This window comes from Anolis carolinensis, chromosome 4 (assembly GCF_035594765.1).
Source record: "Anolis carolinensis isolate JA03-04 chromosome 4, rAnoCar3.1.pri, whole genome shotgun sequence".
NCBI lineage: Eukaryota > Metazoa > Chordata > Lepidosauria > Squamata > Dactyloidae > Anolis > Anolis carolinensis.
This window is the reverse complement of record NC_085844.1, coordinates 98,269,158-98,289,332: the sequence shown is the minus strand read 5'-3', so window position 1 is coordinate 98,289,332 and position 20,175 is coordinate 98,269,158. Positions and strand designations below refer to the sequence as shown.

General features: G+C 38.1%; 1 protein-coding gene across 10 annotated transcripts in view; it reads left to right on the top strand.

Moving 5' to 3' along the window:
• The window catches only part of ctnnd2 (catenin delta 2), a 932,891-nt gene that overhangs the window by 841,841 nt on the left and 70,875 nt on the right, over positions 1 to 20,175 (top strand). For all 10 annotated transcript variants that reach the window (XM_062979377.1, XM_062979381.1, XM_062979376.1 and 7 more), the window contains 2 exons: positions 4,026 to 4,199; positions 8,725 to 8,875. In XM_062979377.1, the coding sequence (XP_062835447.1) occupies positions 4,026 to 4,199; positions 8,725 to 8,875 (325 nt within the window). The remainder of the gene's footprint in view (positions 1 to 4,025; positions 4,200 to 8,724; positions 8,876 to 20,175) is intronic.

Below are 20,175 nucleotides of genomic sequence, written 5' to 3'. Positions count from 1 at the left end.
GTTCATTGCATGCTTTCGGCTCACCTGATGTGATGGGATTTGGAGGCATTGTTTATTTAAACTAACTTCACTCTTTCCTGGAGGGGACAATCCTGAAATATTGGTCATTGGCCTGTGGTCTCTCCCATGCTATTTAACAAATGTCAGAAGAGGTTGTCTGAAATTTCAAGATCTAGTGCCATCAGTATGCTAAGAAAACCCTGTGATAGTTCACTTTAGGGTCAATACAAATAAAAAATCAAACAACAGCAGCAACAAAAAAAATGCCACAGTGTCAAAAATAAAATGTCCCATCTAACAAAGTTATTGGTCAATGCTATTAAAGTCCTTTTTTCCTGACACTGTCTCTTCTCTGTTCAACCTTTTGTTTGATCAAGGCAGTATCTTATACTATCATTACTTATTGTTTTCAACATCACTTTTCTAAGCTCAAAGTAGTCTACATGATAATAAACAATGGTAAATTAAAATCATATTTAAAGAACTTAAAATGTGAAGAAAATATAACATAATAATTGAAAGCAATTCCAATTCAGCAAACTCCATAAATATTTTCACAGATTTCCTAATAAATAAAATATTCATCTTAGCTGCAAAAGGCCATATGTGAAATACATTCCAGTGCTTCGAAGCAGTAACAGTATTTAAAAAGCTGCTTGTATTTAGATATGCTTGTGATTGTGGTAATAATGCCTGCATACCTTTAGGGTATGCAGGAAGGACAAAGAGGAAATAAACTGAAAGATATTGTGTGTGGTCATTAGAAGAGGAATAATACAAATTATTGAAATTTCAGGTGGATATAGCTGTTGGGCTATTGAAGTTACTGTAATTCTCTAGCTTATGCCACACTAGATCTTCATGAAGGTGCACAAGGCATTGGTTGACTGTCATTTTTTTCTGTTCAGTATTTCATGTACTTCGATTCTGCCTTATAAACTTGATCATCTAACAATGTAATCTTACATCTTTATTCAGCAAGTATTATAAATTTGATCATCTAACAATCCAATCTTACATCTTTATTCAGCAAGTCTCACTCCCAGGAAAGTTAATTTAAAATTGCAGTCTAAATGCGTTTTTCTGAAGACAGAGTAATTTTGACCTTTTCATTTTGGATTCCTTAATTCCTCTGTAATATAGTTATGCATGGAGTAGTTTTTCTACTTCTGTAAATATTCTGTGTCTGAATGGTGTGAAATCCTCTGCAGAAAACTTCTCGCTCTTCAAACTGAAAGATTTAATATCATTTTTTTAATAATAAGGGAGATACGGAATTGTACATATAATTTCAAACTGACTGTTATAAAGCATGAAGATAAATTACCAATTCAGTATGGCAATAGAAAACCCAACATCTTTTCGATCAATGTATAATATTTCTAATAATATGACAGGTTTTCTAAGGATCTCTTATCCAGAGAAGTATTTTCCAGTTTTATATTCTCTTGTATACTTAAGAGCTCATATACGACTATATTCCTCAAGCCCGTGTTAGTTCATAAATATTGTGTGCAGAAACTGTGACTATGACTTTCGTAATCCCATTGATTTGTGTTGACTCTAAGATTGCAGCATGTAATCATATTATTGGATTAATATGAATATGGTAACTGATCTTTCACAACTACTGTTTAAAAATGTTCTGTAAATTTAATTGAAAATGCTTTTATTTTGCAAAACAGGAAATCTATCCCCAGAAAAAGAACAAAAGATTATATATTTGCATAGCTTGATCTGTATTTCTAAAAGCCCATTTACAAATGAATAGAGTTAAATAAAGAAATTTTAATAGCCTCCCCTAATGGAGGTGACTGTGGCCAAATGGCTTCTGTGCTTGCTTAGTCTGCTGTCCAAGTGCTGACTCTTGATGGACAATCCGAAGTCTGAAGTGCTTTGTTTCTTTCTTTTTTTTAAGGTTGTTATATCACGTGCTCTATACTCATATTCTCTTGAAACCAAGCAATGTCAGTTTTTGAATCTCCTGGGGTTTTTTTCTGCAAATTTATTGTTATCATTAATTCTAAATATATGTGGAAGCTGTCTCAGATACAAAACAATATTTTCATTCTGAATGACCCTTCTGACCTTCTGTTTTATCTTTTGTCATGAATCATGCATTATAACAGCAGAATTTCACTGCAAAAAGACAGGCAAATCATCCTTGAGTATACTGGGTAGATAGGCTGTAAATTCTAATGCATAAGAGGGTAAGGTGCAAATTGTCTAGGAAAAGAATTTCCTCATTTTAAGGACTGATGGATGGAGAATCTTTTTAAAGGTGGGTTGAACATTATATCATGTATGTGAGAAAATGCAAGGAAAGGCTTATAGCATCTAAAATGATAGCTGGCGGTCCTTAACAGCAATCTAGCCAGTCTACAAAGATGCCAACCCTAGATTTTATCATTATATTTATATGTGATTTTATGACCTGTTTTATTGTTTTATTGTTGTTGATTCATTTGTTTTATTGCTTTGTTTTTATATTGTTGATGTTCAGGCTTGGCCCCATGTAATGCTGCCCCGAGTACCTTCAGGGAGATGGGGCGGGGTATAAAAATAAAATTATTATTGTTATTATTACGTATTGTTATTATTATTATTATTATTATTATTATTATTATTATTATTATTATTATTATTTTTATTATATTCTGTGTTCATCAGTTTGTAATATTATCAGGGAAAAGTAACATTACATTGGATCTCATAATGTGGAACTTTCAACTAAGTTACAAGTAATTTTTCTTTTTTAAAGGACATGAGGCTGTTGTCTCATTATGTGATCCTGGTAGCATGATATGGCATCTTCTTACTTTTTCTGTATAGTCCTGCTTTTAAAAAAGCTGGGTGGCAATAAGGGGGATGACTAGGTGCATAATAGTGCTTTCCAACTTACTCATTTGTCAAGGCTTTCACTGTATTCTTTTAATCTTTATAATTCATTTTGTTGACTAATACTTTATAGATTGTTGTCTTTGTGCTTGTGTTATTTCTGCTATTTAAAAAACTTTTCTTTTTTCATTTTAAATAATTTCTTTGGTATACAGTTAGGGTGTTTTATTATTGTTCATCACTTTTAAAACTTTCAGTAGAACAAATCATAGGTTTTAAACACAAGTTTGGACACGAGGTACAAATAGCTACAAGGAAAAACACCTCACTTCAGACTTTAATAAATTTCATGATTTCTGAATGATAAGGATTATAAAAAATATCTTCACATTACATTTAAAAACAGCTTTAGGAAGACTACATAATGGCACAGTTGGAGAAATGTGCTGCACATCAACCTGTGGATTTTTTAATCCTTCTGAAGTTCACAGATTTAGTCTGGAATTTTACTGTTGAGATCACCAGAACTATTCAAGACCAATAATTAGAAGAGAGAATCCTCTTATTTCCATCAGGAATGAATATATATTATCATATGTAATTCTACTTTTAATATATATAACAACTGACTTGCTTTTAAAATCTTTTTAATTGTATTTTGTATCTTTCAATAGAGAGATAATCACTGGCCAACCATGATTTTGGTATCTCAGATATTAGATCTGTTTCTGTGTGTGTGTGTGTGTGTGTGTGTGTGTTTCTGAGTATACGTGATCCGCTGATTCCAAAAATGGCACCTTTGTCCCCAATCAGCTCTAGTTTTTGAGATACAGAACATATACCATCTACCAGTTGCCCTCTGCTCGCCGATAGAAAAACACGAAACCTATATCTAAGAAACTAGGGTTGCAGTCTAACCAAAGCAGTTTTCAGACTCAGGTACAGGCCTAAAAACCAAGTTACCAAAAAAGAAATTCATTATGTCATCACAGTCTATGGCATTCACCTCATTGTAGCTAATGGCTAAAAAAGTATGGGTTTTCAATCACTAGAATGTGAAGTAAAAGCAAAGAGATAGTGTCTAAGAGGAAAAATTTAGAGGCACGTGTCTCTAAATTTGTTTTTGAGTTTTTCTTCTTTATTTTACCATCATTTCTGACATTTCCCCCTTTCTCTTACTTTTTTAGTGGGATGGCGTTGGTCCTCTTCCTGACTGTGCAGAACCACCAAAAGGAATCCAGATGCTATGGCACCCATCCATAGTCAAACCCTACCTCACACTTCTCTCTGAGTGCTCAAATCCAGACACGTTGGAAGGGGCAGCAGGTGCACTACAGAATCTGGCAGCAGGTAGCTGGAAGGTATGAGCTCTATTTCCAAACCCAGATTAAACAGAAATAATTGTGATTACTAGCAGAAACTTACCTTTCTGATCTTGGAACCTTTTAAATTGTTAAAAATGCTAATTAGCTGCCAACTGGCCAAAATATTATAGCCCCTCATTACCTCTGCTCCTTTTATTGAGTTTGTAACAAGATTGTTATTTCAGAGGTATTCAGTTTCATTTGACACAAATTAGTATATTTGCTGAAAAAAGCAGGGAGAGTCAAGAATAAATGAGAAAACATAGACTGGATTTTGTTTCATTGGGCTGGAGAACATCCTGAGTCTTTTTCATGGACTAACTATGAAACAAGAATTGATTCAGCCGAAATCCTTCTTTAGAACTTAATCAGTCCCTGCCAAGATGCACGGCTCAGGTTTTGTTCATGCCAATGTGATTTAATACATTTGTTTCTGTATTATGCCAGCATGTTTTATTTAAAAGCTATAAAGCTGTTAATTCAGTGTAGTAATCTATATGGACCAGGCAGTAGTCCACATGATTTATCCCACCAGGACTTGCTAAAAATAGCCCATATATCAACAAGATGCATGGTTTGTCATGTCCAAGGTAAGCAGGCTCAACCAAACAATCACTCTTTGAAATGGGAGGTCAGCAAGCAAAATTGGTACAGCTGAGCAGTGACTGAAATAATCTGCTTACCCAGAAAACTTGTGCAGGATAAGCTTCTTCATTCTGCCCTGTCAGTTTGCCTCAAATGTGTTTGACCCTGGAGGAGACTATTCAGGGGGAAAAAGAAAATGCCTAATCCTCCTTGTGTATCCTTTGCTTAAGCAATGTCATTCAGCTTGCCACTTGCCAACTTCAGTGCCATTTGATAATGCAACAAAATGTTCATTGAAAGAAAATCTCACTGCAAATAACTTACCCTTTATAGCAATCAGCAAATTCCTTCTAAATAATATTACCTTTGAGATAGATTGCAAAAATTAGTGACAGTATGCTTGGGAAATTGCCCAGGTACACTGAGACATGACTGCTTTAGGCTTAAACAATTTTGTTTCACCAAATCCATCTTGTTGAGCTGAAAATATACAAGCTTAAACTTTGGGAAGCCTCCCAGGTGGATGGAAATCTATGAAGTTATAACTACTGCAGCAGCCACAGCACTCCTGTGGTGAAATTTCTAAGACAAAGGAGAACTGCCTTTCACAAATCCACTTTAACTGCCACAGTGCTTCCATCAAATCCTGGAGTTTGTAGTTTTTGAGACATCGCATCTCTGACGTAGATTTCTAAATGTCCCCCAACTAAAAGACCCAGGACTCCAGAATATGGTATCATAATAGTTAAGATGGAATCATTAACACTATAAATGTGGAATGAGAAGGGGCCCATAGACAAACTGTTGGTGAACTGCCGAATAAATGAAGTATCTCACGCTACAACAGTGGTTCTCAACCTGGGGTCCCCAGTTGTTTTTTGCCTTCAACACCCAGAAATCCTAACAGCTGGCAATCTGGCAGGGATTTCTGGGAGTTGTAGGCCAAAAACATCTGGGGACCCCTGGTTGAGAATCACTTCACTACAATAATCTGCTAAGCATATTTAGAGATTTGTGGCCCTGATATAGACTCCTGGGTAAACCTCTTTGAACCGAATGGGACACACATAGGAAGAATGGGATACATATTAAGGTTACCTAGAAGTAACAGTAATCACACTAGTGACACCAGTTTCAAATTACTTAAAAAGTTGCTTGGAGAAGTGAGACCAACCACTTCTTTGCTAAAGTGTGCTCAACTATCTAATTAAGCTGCCAGAGGAGGAATAGCAAATTGGGTGGTGGAGATTGTAAATGTTCTTTGATGTTCCAATGACTCTAAAATGCACAATTGTAAGACTTTCATTAAAAAAAACTTCTTTGGTAATTATTAACTGGTCTCTAATCTCCCCTTTCTAATTAAGGTTCTAGAGTGGTGGTAATGTAAGGTAAAGGTTTTCCCCTGACGTTAAGTCCAGTCATGTCTGACTCTGGGGGTTGGTGCTCATCTCCATTTCTAAGCCGAAGAGCCGGCGTTATCCGTAGACACCTCCAAGGTCATGTGGCCGGCATGACTGCATGGAGCGCCGTTATGTAGCTTCTGTAATTTTTGGATGAAACTGATTACCTGAACCCATTGCAGTCTTGATTCAGAACTGGTTATAGGACAGAAACAACCTTGGTTACTTTGTGGGATGGCCTACTCCAGGAATCAGACAGGAGAGTACAACCCTGTTGATCCTCCTGGATCTTTCAGAGAAATTTGCTTGATATAGGACTTGAGGGTGTTGTCCTGGAGTGGTTCTAGTCTTTCTTAGCTGAACATTCACAGAGATTGCTGTTAGGGAATTGTTGTTCAGCCTTTTGTCCATTAGCCACATGACTCAATACTGTCCTCGATGCTTTTCAACAACTACATGAAGCTGCTTTGAGGGTTCATTGGAGCTTTGTGGTCATGCTACAGAAATCCACATACCTTTAAACTAGATAATGAAGGCAATGAAATAGTTCAAGATGTTTCCATACATTGGCTCAGGTGCCTTGGGTCCCTATATTGGGACAAAGGTAGGATTTTCTTTAAAAAAAAAATAAAGTAAATAGATAAAATAATCAGGATAGAGGCTATCTGGAGGTCTCATTTATAGGGTCGCCATAAGTCAAAGTCAACTTGACAGTAGTGAACAACTATATAGCCGTTAGATCCATGAGAAGAAAACCCTTCAAACTCCACAGTTGAGCCTAATCAAACAGAGCAAGATTCTAGAAACTGTCAGCAGGTTAAATTAGGAATAGAAAATATGTGGCACTCCAGGCATTTTTGAGCTGCCACTCCCTTCAATTCTAACCAACATAACTAATGGTCAATATTTATGAACCCTTCTACACTGACATATAATTCAGATTATCAAAATTGAAAAAAAAATCATGTCAGGAGTGACTTGAGAAACTGCAAGTCACTTCTGGAGCCCCTGGTGGCGCAATGGGTTAAACCTTGTGCCAGCAGGATTGCTGACCAACGGTGGTTCAAATCCAAGGAGAATGGGTGAGCTCCCTCTGTCAGCTCCAGCTCCCTATGCAGGGACATGAGAGAAGCCTCCCACAAGGATGGTAAAACATCAAAATTGATAATCCATATTATCTGCTTTGAACTGGATTATATGAGTCTTTACTACCATATAATCCAGTTGAAAGCAGATAATCTAGATTTCATATGTCAGTGTAGAAGGGGCCTATGAGAGTTACAGTCAAACAACTTCTGGAGGACTGCATATTTCTTTTATCTGGCCAAGATGATACAAAAAAACAGAGGAAAAATACAAACATTGCACCATATCTTGTTGCAGTGATATGTGCATTTTAGTCTAAATTTCAAAATTGCAGGTTGAGCAAATTAGTCATTGTTGGACGCTAGATGAAGAATCAGCAGTTTGCCCTATATTTGGAAACACAAATCCTACATGTCATATAGATCTGTTCCTATCTTGGTATGAAACGTTCAATAATACACACACATACGTGTATGCGTGTGTGTGTGTTATAAAATGTAATAATGATGCCTAAGTTTCATTAAGTGGTCATTAATGGGTGTTAATAATCCTTACAACCAGATTATATATAAAATATTTTTGTTGCTTCTGTTCCCATTTGTATCTTATCTTCCCTTACCTTTCCTCCAATGAGCACAAATTGGTATCTCTTGTCCTACCAAGTCCCTTCGGCGAGATGGGGCAGGATATAAAAATAAAATTTATTATTATTATTATTCATTACCTACTGTATCCTCACAACAATGATGTGATACAGCTGAGACAGGCAGGCAGTATCTGGTTCAAGGTCACCCAAGGATCTTCATGACCAAGTGGGGATTTGAACCCATGTCTGTTCCACCTTTTTAATCACTACATCATGCTGACTCAACCAATATTATAATCATCCAGAAAAAAATTGTAGTAAATAGTAGAGGGGCTAAACATTGGATTGAAGATTCAATCCAACTTCAGATTCAATCTCTTAATGACGATTATATGGCTGGAAATCTCTATCAGCCTTGAGAGCCACATCAATACATTTATTTTTAAAGCAAACATTGCACTGGATCCAGATTACCACAGTGGTTTTTAAATCAACAATATAAACTTTCCCCTTGGGTTTTCAAACTGAAATGAGATTTTATGTCACAATTTTTTTTAATGTTACCTGTTCATCTCTTTTGGCTGGAAATCTCTATATGGCTGGAAATCTCTATCAGCCTTGAGAGCCACATCAATACATTTATTTTTAAAGCAAACATTGCACTGGATCCAGATTACCACAGTGGTTTTTAAACCAACAATATAAACTTTCCCTTGGGTTTTCAAACTGAAATGAGATTTTATGTCACAATTTTTTTAAATGTTACCTGTTCATCTCTTTTTTGCAAATCCTATAGCTTTATACTGCCTTTTTATTTAATAGAACACCTCTTTCTAATTTGCTTATGTGTAATGCTTCTTTGCAGTGGTCAGTATATATCCGTGCTGCAGTACGGAAGGAAAAAGGCCTACCAATCCTAGTAGAGCTCCTTCGGATAGACAATGATCGAGTAGTATGTGCAGTTGCGACAGCTTTACGGAATATGGCCTTAGATGTCCGAAATAAGGAGCTAATAGGTAAGTGGCTATCGCTCACTCTATTTTATTTGGGAGACAAATATTGCCACACCACAGAGTAATCAAATATATTTGTGTAATCCTGAAATGCTGATAAATATTGCGTGTTCTTCAGCATTTGGATGTTCCATATGTTCTTTCCTCCTACATTCTGAATTTATTTTTATTTGTCATGTTAGAAGCAAAATGAGAATATAGTTATAATGTATTAAAAAAAACACAAGCAAAGTTAAAAACTTGGCATTATGCTACATTTCCTTTAACCAGAAGTTGGCCACTTCAAGTGCCTCTGTGTTAGGGATTCCTCTTCTTCAGAAGAGGAAAGGGAGCAGGAAAGTGTTCAGGAATTAGAGGGGGAGTTGGAATCAGAGGAGGAGGTTTTGCCAACTACCCACATTTCAGGAAAGGTGAAAGGAAACAGAGCAGAGATGCCATTCAGCTGGAATAGCTGTCAGAAATGCTTAAATAATTGGGAACCACCCTAGCACCTGCTGAGTGGGGGAACTCAGGGCTATAAATCAGTAGCAGGTGGAATCACCTTTTGCTGGTAACAAACTGACTCTAATGCCTAAGCCTTCGCTCCCCTTGTGCCTGCTTCAAGTCTGTGTTTGGAAAACTGCTCCTAAGGAATTAGTGCTGCTTCTTTGTCTGAAGTAAGACTGCTGCCTGATTTGGGAATTTATCAGAGACTTAAGAACTGTGTTTGCATTAAGACTTCTTTGCTTTCTTTTGCATTATCCAACTGAGTGTGCTCTTCTTTATGTTGCTGAAGTAAAGCAGTTTTCATTTACTTACCACGTTGTTTTAAGGCTGTTCTTGAGAGACAAATCAGGACACTCTGGTGTTGCTGTAAGAAAGTTCTCCATTGTGCATGTGGCAGAGCTCAGACTGTATTGCAGTAAGTGGTCTGTGGTTTGCTATTCTCCACACTCGCATGTCATGGACTCTGATTTGTAGCCCCATTTCTTAAGATTGGTTTTGCATCTCGTGGTACAAGAACACATTCTGTTAAGCTTTAACAGAAACATTACTTAAGATACATACACAAAATAAAAACACAGAATTTAATTATAGATCATTCAAGCTTTGAAATTGTGATGTTTGCATCACTATTTAAGATAAAAAAATTATGTGTTAATATGTTATGATGTGGGGCTTGCTACCTACTAATTTCTGCCTTGCTGTTATCATTGTAAAAGCAGTTGGCTTCATGTGATACGCAACACAGAATTATTGTTAAGTGCATCTAATCAACACATATGTATACTGGCTTATGAATCTTGGCTTGGCTAGATTCATTAATTGTTTATGAAAATGACATTCATTCATTAAAAAAAAATAAAGCTAGGTTAGATATTAAGGAAGCTATATCCCTGCCTGCAAAGTGTGAAACATATTGTGGCCTTGCTTTGACAAGATTTACAATGTAAAAAGAAGAGATAGCCTAAAAAGGCTGTTAAGATGAAATCTTAAGGTGTACAGAAGAAAGGAGATGGGATTATAGACCAAAGGAGTGATGCTGCTAAGCATTCCCCTATCTTCACTCCCATGCTCTTCTTTCTGCTAGGAAACAAATACCATATTATTGTTCAGGTATGCTATGAGTAGCACATTTTGTCATCTTATTCAACCAACTGAGGGGCAGTTTATGATCCAACAAGATAAGGAAGAATTGGTGGCAACAGGAAGAGAACAGTTCTACAGTATGTGTGTATATGCAACTTCAGGATACTACCTCTACATATAATGTGGTAATGCTTTGTGAACTAATGCTTTGTGAACTTGAGTACTGATATATGGGAACTCCACTTTAAAATTGCTGCTTTAGCTCTACAGCCAATTGAATTATCTTGGCAAACAGACTGGCACAAAATTAAAACGAACTGAGAATAAAAAAGCTGTTTCGTTCTTCAAATGGTGTTCCTGTTCATCCATTTCAGTGAAGTAGCACTTTAGAACAGCCTTGAGTACATTTCCGAGTATGTTGTTTTGAAGCATTCAGTTTAACATTTTGGGTATTGTTGACACTGAAACCCTACATACCCTTGATGTGAATTGGTCCTCCATATCAATATAGAATGTATTCAAAAGCATCTGTTTTAAGTGACCTATGATTCAAGGCACACCATCTTCATGTATAATGTAATGAAATGGGTTGTTGAGCCAGGGTATTAAGCTCTCTATAGGTATTAAGTCTCTCAATGTTAAAGCTATTATGTTATGTTATATAGAGCTTGCAAAGGATGGTGGGGTGGGATAGGCTTCCTCAGTCTCTCTTGTGAGTCACTAACAGCCCAAACTACAAAGTACATCTTAAGCAAACCCTTTGGAGATGATGATTCTAAGGAGGATTTCAGTACTTTATCCAGTGTTGTGAAATGATTTCTTCTGCTCTGGAACTGAATAGGTATTTGCCTTTTACCAAAGAGCTCAGCCTCTTCCTAGGGATATTGAAATTCCTCTTATTCGCTTTCCAACCAGTTTAAGCATATTTCATTCTCTGGGACCTTTTTTTTTTATAAGCTATCCTCAGCTTACAGAAACTTCAAAGCCAAGGGGGGAAATGATTAGAAGAAGAAAAAAGAACAGGACCTTGGGTTCACACTTCAAATGAAAAGAAGTAGAAAAAGATTAAGAATTAGGAGATGAGCTTAGCTTTTGGCCTGCTTCATGCTACAATTAGGCATTCCATCTTTCTTCTGTCTGGCTTTATTATTGTAAAATACATTTTAATGTCAAGCTAGAAGTAGCCTGCTGTCCAGTGAAAAGGGCTGCTGCATGGGAGGAAAATCTTATTTTCTTGTACATAATGTTGTGATTTTGTGCGATTTGCCAGAGCCAATCAGTGTTAGAGTAATCTCATCAACACAATTAGAGGAATCTTACGCAACTCTTGTCCTGTCCTGTAAGAAGATAAAAGAGTGCTTATATACAGTTAAATTAAGACTGCATGGAACTGGAGGATAGAGCCCCCCTCCAATATTTGATTCAGTTTTTCACGTCCCATAGTTCCTTGTGCATAGGTAGGGAGAAAGGATACATAATAGGAGGGACACATCAAAGCATCCTAAGAAAAAGGGAGAAATTGCTGCTCATTCTGGTAGGTTTTTCAGGATTAATCTATACTGTAGAATTACTGTATATACTCAAAAATAAGCTGAGTTTTTCAGCCCTTTTTATGAGCTGAAAAAGCCTCCCCCGGCTTATAATTGGGTCAAGGCCAAGCCGGCAGTGGGTTGTTTGCAATAGATGATATATTACCCTCCCTTACCCTCCCTTATCAGTGTTTACTTTTCCAAAGCCTTCCTCACTCTTAACCAAGGGAATGTTTCGAAAAGGGAAAGAAGTCCTTGCAAGTCAGGAAGACAAATATACAGGATGTTTGAAAAAGAACTCCCTAGTTTTAAGTATAATTACATTAAAAGTAGGGAGTTCTTTTTCAAACACCCTGTATATATACCCATTAATCTTATAAAAGCATTCCCCCTGAAATGTTATTTGTTAATCTCTGCTACAGATGTATAAGCATTTCCCCCTGCAAGCCTTTGCAGTCCCTTTGTACCTTTATATTTATATTTATCTATCTACATTAATTTTATATATGAATTTCCCCCTGTTCCATGTACCTGTATATCTGTATCTATGTGTAAACATTATTTTATATATGAATTTTTGCATCACATGTTTGCAAGTCTTTGCAAATCCTATACAGATATAATTATCTATATACAGAGAGATGTCTAGATTTATTTATTTATTTATTTATTTATTTATTTTTCAAACTTATATGCCGCCACTCCCCTAGGGCTCGGGGCGGCTTACAAGAACCGGCTAAAATCAACAATTTAAAAACATCTTAAAACATCTTTAAAAATATCTTTAAAACATCCTAAAAGCACCTTTTAAAACATCTAACAGAACTCAAAGGCCTGCCGAAACAGGTGTGTCTTACATGCCCTGCGGAAAGCCGACAAGTCCCGCAAGGCACGGACTTCAGGTCGCAAGGTGTTCCAGAGAGATGGTGCCACTGCTGAAAAGGCTCTGCGTCTAGTTGCTGTTAGATGCAAGGCTTTAAAACTGGGGACTTCCAACAGGTCTTGGTCCTCAGAACGGAGGGATCTCTGGGTTATATGTCTATATATATCTATAGATATATATGAATATAGATATATAGGGCTTGCAAATATTGCAGGGGAAATGCACAAAGAGAGAGAGAGAGAGAGATTTCTGGATAGATATAAACATAAATATATAGGGCTTGCAAATATTGCAGGAGGAAAATGCACATATATAGAGAGGATTTTAAAACATTTCAGTGGGAAATGCATATGTGAAATTAGTGTATATAATTATAGATCTATATCTAGCTCTGCATTGTTTATGTAGGCATTGAATGTTTGCCTGTTACTATGTTAGAAGCTGGCCTGAGTCCCCATGGGGAGATAGCGTAGGGTACAAATGAAGTTGTTATTATTATTATTGAGCTATTGTTAATACCATATTGTTTTTGTTGACCCTACTTTCCCACTTACAGAGCTATTTTACCGTTTTTCTTTGAAATACGGTAAATATTCAAAAACCTTTAACCTACTGATGCCTCAAAATATTTTCATTGGGATCTATTTTCATTTTGAAATTTACCAGTAGCTGCTGCATTTTCCACCCTTGGCTTATACTCGAGTCAATAAGTTTCCCCAGTTTTTTATGGTAAAATTAGGTGCCTTGGCTTATACTTATACTCGAGTATATACGGTAATTGAGTTTCATACCACTCCCATGATTCCATAACATTCAGTCATAGCAGTTAAATGAGTGTCAGACTACATTAATTATACAGTGTAGATTCAGACTAATTCACTCACATGCCCATCTTTAATACAACACTGGACAATGTTGTCTCTGCATTACAGTACATAATAAGAGTAATCAGTAATAAAATAAATTGCATTATACCAGGTTGATTTTTTTTATTAATTGTCCACCATTGGCACAAGAGGCTCTTTCAGAAAATAGATCTGTAGTATTATATTCCGCTTTAACAGTCATGGTAACATCCTATTGAATTATCTGATTTGCAGTTTAACACAGGATACTCAGAATTCTCAGCCAGAGGGCTCCAGTTCCTCATTGTTGTTGTGTGTCTACAAGTAATTCCTGACCTATGGGGTTTTCTTGGAAAAATTTCTTCAGAAGGGGGTTGCCTTTGCCTTTTTCAGAGGCTGAATGTGTGTGACTTGCTTAAGGTAGTGGCTTTAAGTAAGCCACATTCGCTCAGCCTTGGAGGTTTTCATGGGTGAACAAAATTTTAAATCCTGGTCTTCAAGACTGTAATCCAATGCTCAAACCACTCTACCAAGCTTACTCAGGTGGCTCACCAAATTATTAACCCCAGAATTCCATAGGTCTTTGCCATGGCATTTAAAGTGAAATCATAGCATAATTATAATTTTATAGAATGAAAATGTCCAAGGTCAACTGGATTTTTTAAATGTGTATAGTAAGATATGCTGATGGAAAAAATTTACGATCTGAACATTGTTATATGTATATTAAATCTCAAGTATCACATCATAGAATCATAGAATCATAGAATAGTAGAGTTGGAAGAGACCACATGGGCCATCCAGTCCAACCCCCTGCTAAGAAGCAGGAAATCGCATTCAAAGCACCCCCGACAGATGGCCATCCAGCCTCTGCTTAAAAGCCTCCAAAGAAGGAGCCTCCACCACGGCCCCGGGGAGAGAGTTCCACTGTCGAACAGCTCTCACAGTGAGGAAGTTCTTCCTGATGTTCAGGTGGAATCTCCTTTCCTGTAGTTTGAAGCCATTGTTCTGTGTCCTAGTCTGCAGGGCAGCAGGAAACAAGCTTGCTCCCTCCTCCCTATGACTTCCCTTCACGTATTTGTACATGGCTATCATGTCTCCTCTCAGCCTTCTCTTCTGCAGGCTAAACATGCCCAGCTCTTTAAGCCGACATGTATTCAATTGCCAATTATCACTGACATGTATTCAATTGCCAATTATCAAATATTAAGAGCTGGTTGCAAAATGGTTTCTATGTTGTTTCCTGCAATACTAAATAACCTTGTGTCCTTTAAAGCCATGTCTATCTGACTGAAACCCAGTCATTTATGAATAAATGAAATAGCAGTAATTGTAATATTGATCCTTAGAGGTATGATCCATAAGAGGACCTATTGTCTGGGCTCATCATTGTAAAAGTTATTTAACAGAACCCAAAAACAAAGGCCATGCATCCAATATCTTTTGGAATAAAGAATAAGACTGCTTTGTCCCTCACTATTGGAAATACTGTATTTCACTGCATGATAGTTGCACTCCCCCCCCCCTTTTTTTTGGTTTTGTTTTTGGTTTTAACACTCTGGTGACTATTGCATGGTAAAAAAAATGCAGCTACTTTGCAACCTCATAGATGCAAAGGGAGCAGGTATATGCCTCATTCCTTTAGAGCTGGAGGGTTTTCCTCACTTGCTGCAAAGGGGACAGGTGGATGGGCAGGTAAGACTTCGCCTCCCTGCCCGCCTTTCCCCTTTGTAGCTGAGGCAAGTCCTCACCCACCCAGCTGTCTCTCCCCTTTGCAGCTATGGGGCTGCAAAATATGCCCACTTGGCCCCTTGTATCTGCAAAAAGGATAGGCACATGGGTGGTGAGGAATCACCTGCCCATGCGTCTGCCCCCTTCGTTTATTTATTTATTTGCTAAAGGGGACTCAGAGGGGCTTATAATTGGCAATAATCAAAGCACATCTACAATACTACACATCACATAACAAAAAACAAAACAAAAAAGCAATAAACAGATAAAAAGGTAAAGGTTTCCCCTGACGTTAAGACCAGTCATGACTGACTCTGGGGGCTGGTGCTCATCTCCATTTCTAAGCCGAAGAGCCAGCATTGTCCATAGACACCTCCAAGGTCATGTGGCTGGCATGACTGCTTGGAGCGCTGTTCCCGCCAGAGTGGTACCAATTGATCTACTCACATTAGCATGTTTTCGAACTGCTAGGTTGGCAGGAGCATTATGCAAATTCCATATTGCACTACTACTCACCAAATGCCTGATTCCCTAGCCAGGTTTTCACTTTTTCCCCCCCTGAAAACCAGGGGGGAGAGGCTAGTTAAATATCACATGGGAGGGAATTCCATAACTGAGGGGCCACCACTGAGAAGACCCTGTCTCTCGTCCCCACCCGTTGCGCTTGCAAAGGGGTTGGGACCGAGAGCAGGGCCTGCCTGGCAGATCTTAATGCTCTAACCAGTTCATAGGGAGAGATATGTTCGAACAGGTAAGTTGGGCCGGAACCATTTAGGGCTTTATAGGCTAAAGCCAGCACTTTGAATTGTGTTCGGTAGCAGACTGGTAGCCAGTGGAGCTGAGGTAACAAGGGGGCTGTATGCTCCTTGTACACTGCTCTGGTGAGTAATCTGGCTGCCGCCGTTGGACTATTTGGAGCTTCTGAACAGTCTTCAAAAGCAACACCACATAGACATGTTGCAGTAGTCTATTTGAGATGTGGTTTCAACATGAACTAAGGGTGCACCTATTATACAAGGAATATTAAGAGTGCTGTTATTGCCACTCCAAAAATGGAGGTGCAGCTATTATTATGCAAGGAAATACAGTACCTTTCTCATGAATGATATAATAATGCAAGAGAACACAAAACTGGACCCTGATTGTGCTCTCTCACCATGATGCTACATTGTGTGTGCATGCATGCTTTCAAGTTGCCTGTTGACTTATGGTGACCCCATGAATTTCATAGGGTTTTCTTAGATGGGGAATGCTTGGAGAGTGATTTATCAGTCCCTTCATCTAAAATATATCCTTCATTACCTGGTATTTGATGGCAGTCTTCCATATAAGTACTAACCAGGGCTGATCTTACTTAGCACCCAAGAAAAGAAAAAAATGTGATTGCTTGTAATGTTTCTCAAACTGAGCTCCTCCAAGTTTTTTTGAACTTCAGCTACCAGAAATCTCAGCCATCTTACCAGCTGTCATTTATTTATTTATTTATTTACCACATTTATATCACACCCTTCTCACCCCACAGGGGACTCAAAGTGCCCTTACAAAAAAGGCACAATTTGATGCCACAAATATACAAACAATAAAATCACAAATACATTAAAACTAGCAAGTTAAAAACATCTCAACATCAAAACCAAAAAAAGCTAATTAAAATAACATAAACCAGAGTCGTAATCCATAGCCTCTCCATTTGTCATTGCACTATTCCGTATTTCCTTAATTGCACTGCAGATTATGTTCTGCAAGCTTGGCCCCAAAGCCACATTTTTACTTTTTTCCTGAAAGTCAGGGAGGAGGGAACTGATCTAATTTTGCTGGCGAGGGAGTTCTCCAGGCAAGGGGCCACCACTGAGAAGGCCCTTCTCTTGTCCCCACCAACCGCACCTGTGAAGGAGGTGGGATTGGGAGCAGGGCCTCCCCAGAAGATTTTAACCTCCGAAGTTAGGAACTGTGGGAGCTGAGGTCAAAAACAGCTGGAGGAGTAGTTTGAGAAACTCTGCCTTTAGAATATTTAGGCACACTATGTATCTTGTACTGAAATCAAGGCAAATGGGAAAAACAGGACTTTGGGTGTGTTTTTGGGACTTTGATAGAACTGCATCAAATCTTTATACCTTTCAAAAAACACATCTTGGACGTCACGTGCTTTGTGGTTCTTCTGACCTTCTAGTGGAGCAAGGCTATGAAAGGAGGGTGTCTTCTCGGTTATCTCTTTTTCAAAGGAGGGGCACTCACCTCAAATGTATTTTCATGGGCATGTTGAACGTCTTGACATTCTTAAGCTTTATACAAGGCTCTGACTACAAGGTTGAGATAATCAAATCTAACTTAATGGTGCCAAAATGGATTTCTGGATGGGCATATGGAAGGAATGCATCAGCCTCCATTCCTGGCAGTGCCTCCAAGTCATTTCTGTATGGTCACCAAACACTGCCTTTAACAGCAGGATAAGGATAACCTGGTTTTATTGAGCTCTTTAAACAAGCACCGCACCCTCAGTAGGACAAGATCAAGCCCTACATTATTTTAATTTTAGCCATGCAGTCAAGCAATGTAAAACTGTGACCTGATCTCTTTGCCCAGTTGTTTTCCCATGAAAGACAGATTAATTGTGCTAATAGCCCCATGCAGGATTTCCATTGAATCTAATTAAGAAGTGTGTGATCAGTATAGCAAGGCCATTTTTCCCTCCCTACTTCCTCCGTGTCTTAAGAGGTTTGGCTTTAACAGATATTACTGTGGTGAGATTTGCTTTTATCAGCTAATGTTTTCATCAATTTAGAGTGAACCTAAAATCAATTTTTATTAAACTGATCTATTAAAGCCTTTTTTACGCTTCTTCTTCTGTGAAAAAGGATTATGTATGTGTCTGAAAGTATGTTTGTAAATAGCATAAAGCTTTGCTCTCTTGCCTTAAAATGTGGACTGTGTATTCAAAATATGAATTGGTAATTGTGTTCAGTGAAGCAATTCAGCATCTCAGGAAAAAATGACCAAAAATACTAAATTAAGGAATTACAAACTAATAATATGAAACTGTGAACTCTTCACCTATTTTAATCTTACTTCCAAGATCTATCAGGTAATTTAAAATATTTATTTACCTAATTAACAAAGCCAGCAGGTGCTTCTTTCTTGACTTCATCCATGAAAATGGCCTAAATGAACAAATGAGAAGACCCATGACTGATATCTTATGCAAGCCAGAGACTAGCATCATGGAAGATATTAATGGTCTGTTTTCTAATATTTACAATTAGAAAGTGCAGGGCTAGGTGGCAATATATGTACCTTAGTTCATTTCAGAAAAATCAGAACTGAAATTGTTGTGATGGAGTCTTCAAGAAGAGGCAGGAAAACTGCTTGTGGGCAAGACTCTGATGAGGAGCAACAAAGGAAGAGAATCCGGGAAATACTTATGGAGCCCTCTGATGATGATACCTTTGAGGGTTTTGAAGGGGATTGTGGGACTGGGAGTCAGGAGGATGGGATGTCAGACTCTGGGAGTGAGGTGATGGATTGGACTAAGTTTCAGGAGATCCGGGAGATTCTTGAGGAGCCCACAAGCAGTGGTACATTTGAGGGATGGCACGGAGAAGATACAGATGGACCCTGGGGAGTTGTGGGTTTGAATAGAAGGTGGTCTGGCTGGAGAGATCGTAGAAGGGCTGCAGCTGGAGGTGGGGCGTTAGGTGACTCCAGCTCTGATGAGGATTTGCAGCAACCAGCTGTGCATGGGGCGTTGGCTGGCTCAAGTTCAGAGGAGGACATGTAGATAAAAGTAAGTTTGTTGCTAATGTAACTTTGCAATCGGCAAGGTGTTTTGTTGGGTGCTTTTTGGGATCTCTGTTTCAGAAGACTTGTTTGGAAGACTGCTTTGGGACCTGCTGGCTTGCCTCCATCGCTTTGGCTCTTTGTGTTTACCTTGGACTGGAATTTGGTGACTGTGACTTCTTCCTGACGACCTGGACTAGAATTCAGTGACTGTGACTTCTCCCTGACAATGCGGACCGGACGTGGCAGCTGTGACTTCTCCTTTACAACGTGGTTTTGCTTTAGCAACGTTTTGGGGCATTGTGTGGCCGTTGGTCACTGTGGGTTACTGCTGGTAGCTTTCATGTGTTTGTTTAACTCCAACCAGCAGGTGGAGCGAGTTTCCAGCCTTTTCAACTAAGTTTGTTTTAATCTGGATTATTTCCCAGGATAATCCAGATTATATCACAAGTTTGGGTCTTTAGAGTTCTTTTTGGACATTGTTACCTCACACTGAAGAGAAAGTGTTTTGAGCCTCCTTTTGGTTGTTTCTTAGGCTCTGTTGTGTTATTTTTGCAATACACTGAGTTGTTTATATTGGCTGGCGTCTGACTCGTAACAAATTCCAGGCTTGCAGTAAGACTTGTGAATTGAATATATCTGTAGGATGAACAAATACCAAATATTGCACTGAGGGTAACATTTCAAACTATGGCTTTGTGCCAACAGTTGCCACTAAAAATATTGATGCAGATGTTTCAAGTCAACCAGCTGTATTCATATTGGCTTGCTTCATAGTTTATTGTGTGATTTACAAAAAACATCTGATGTGTAGATTTCAAACATATGCTGTGCCTTTATGTATGACTAGGGTGAACTCTATAGGACTTTTTCCTGCACAGTGTGACATTGGTATTAATCTCTCACATAACTTTTGAAGTTGAACTATATTTAGGACTACTTTGTTCCCCTGTGAAATTTGTAAAATCAACC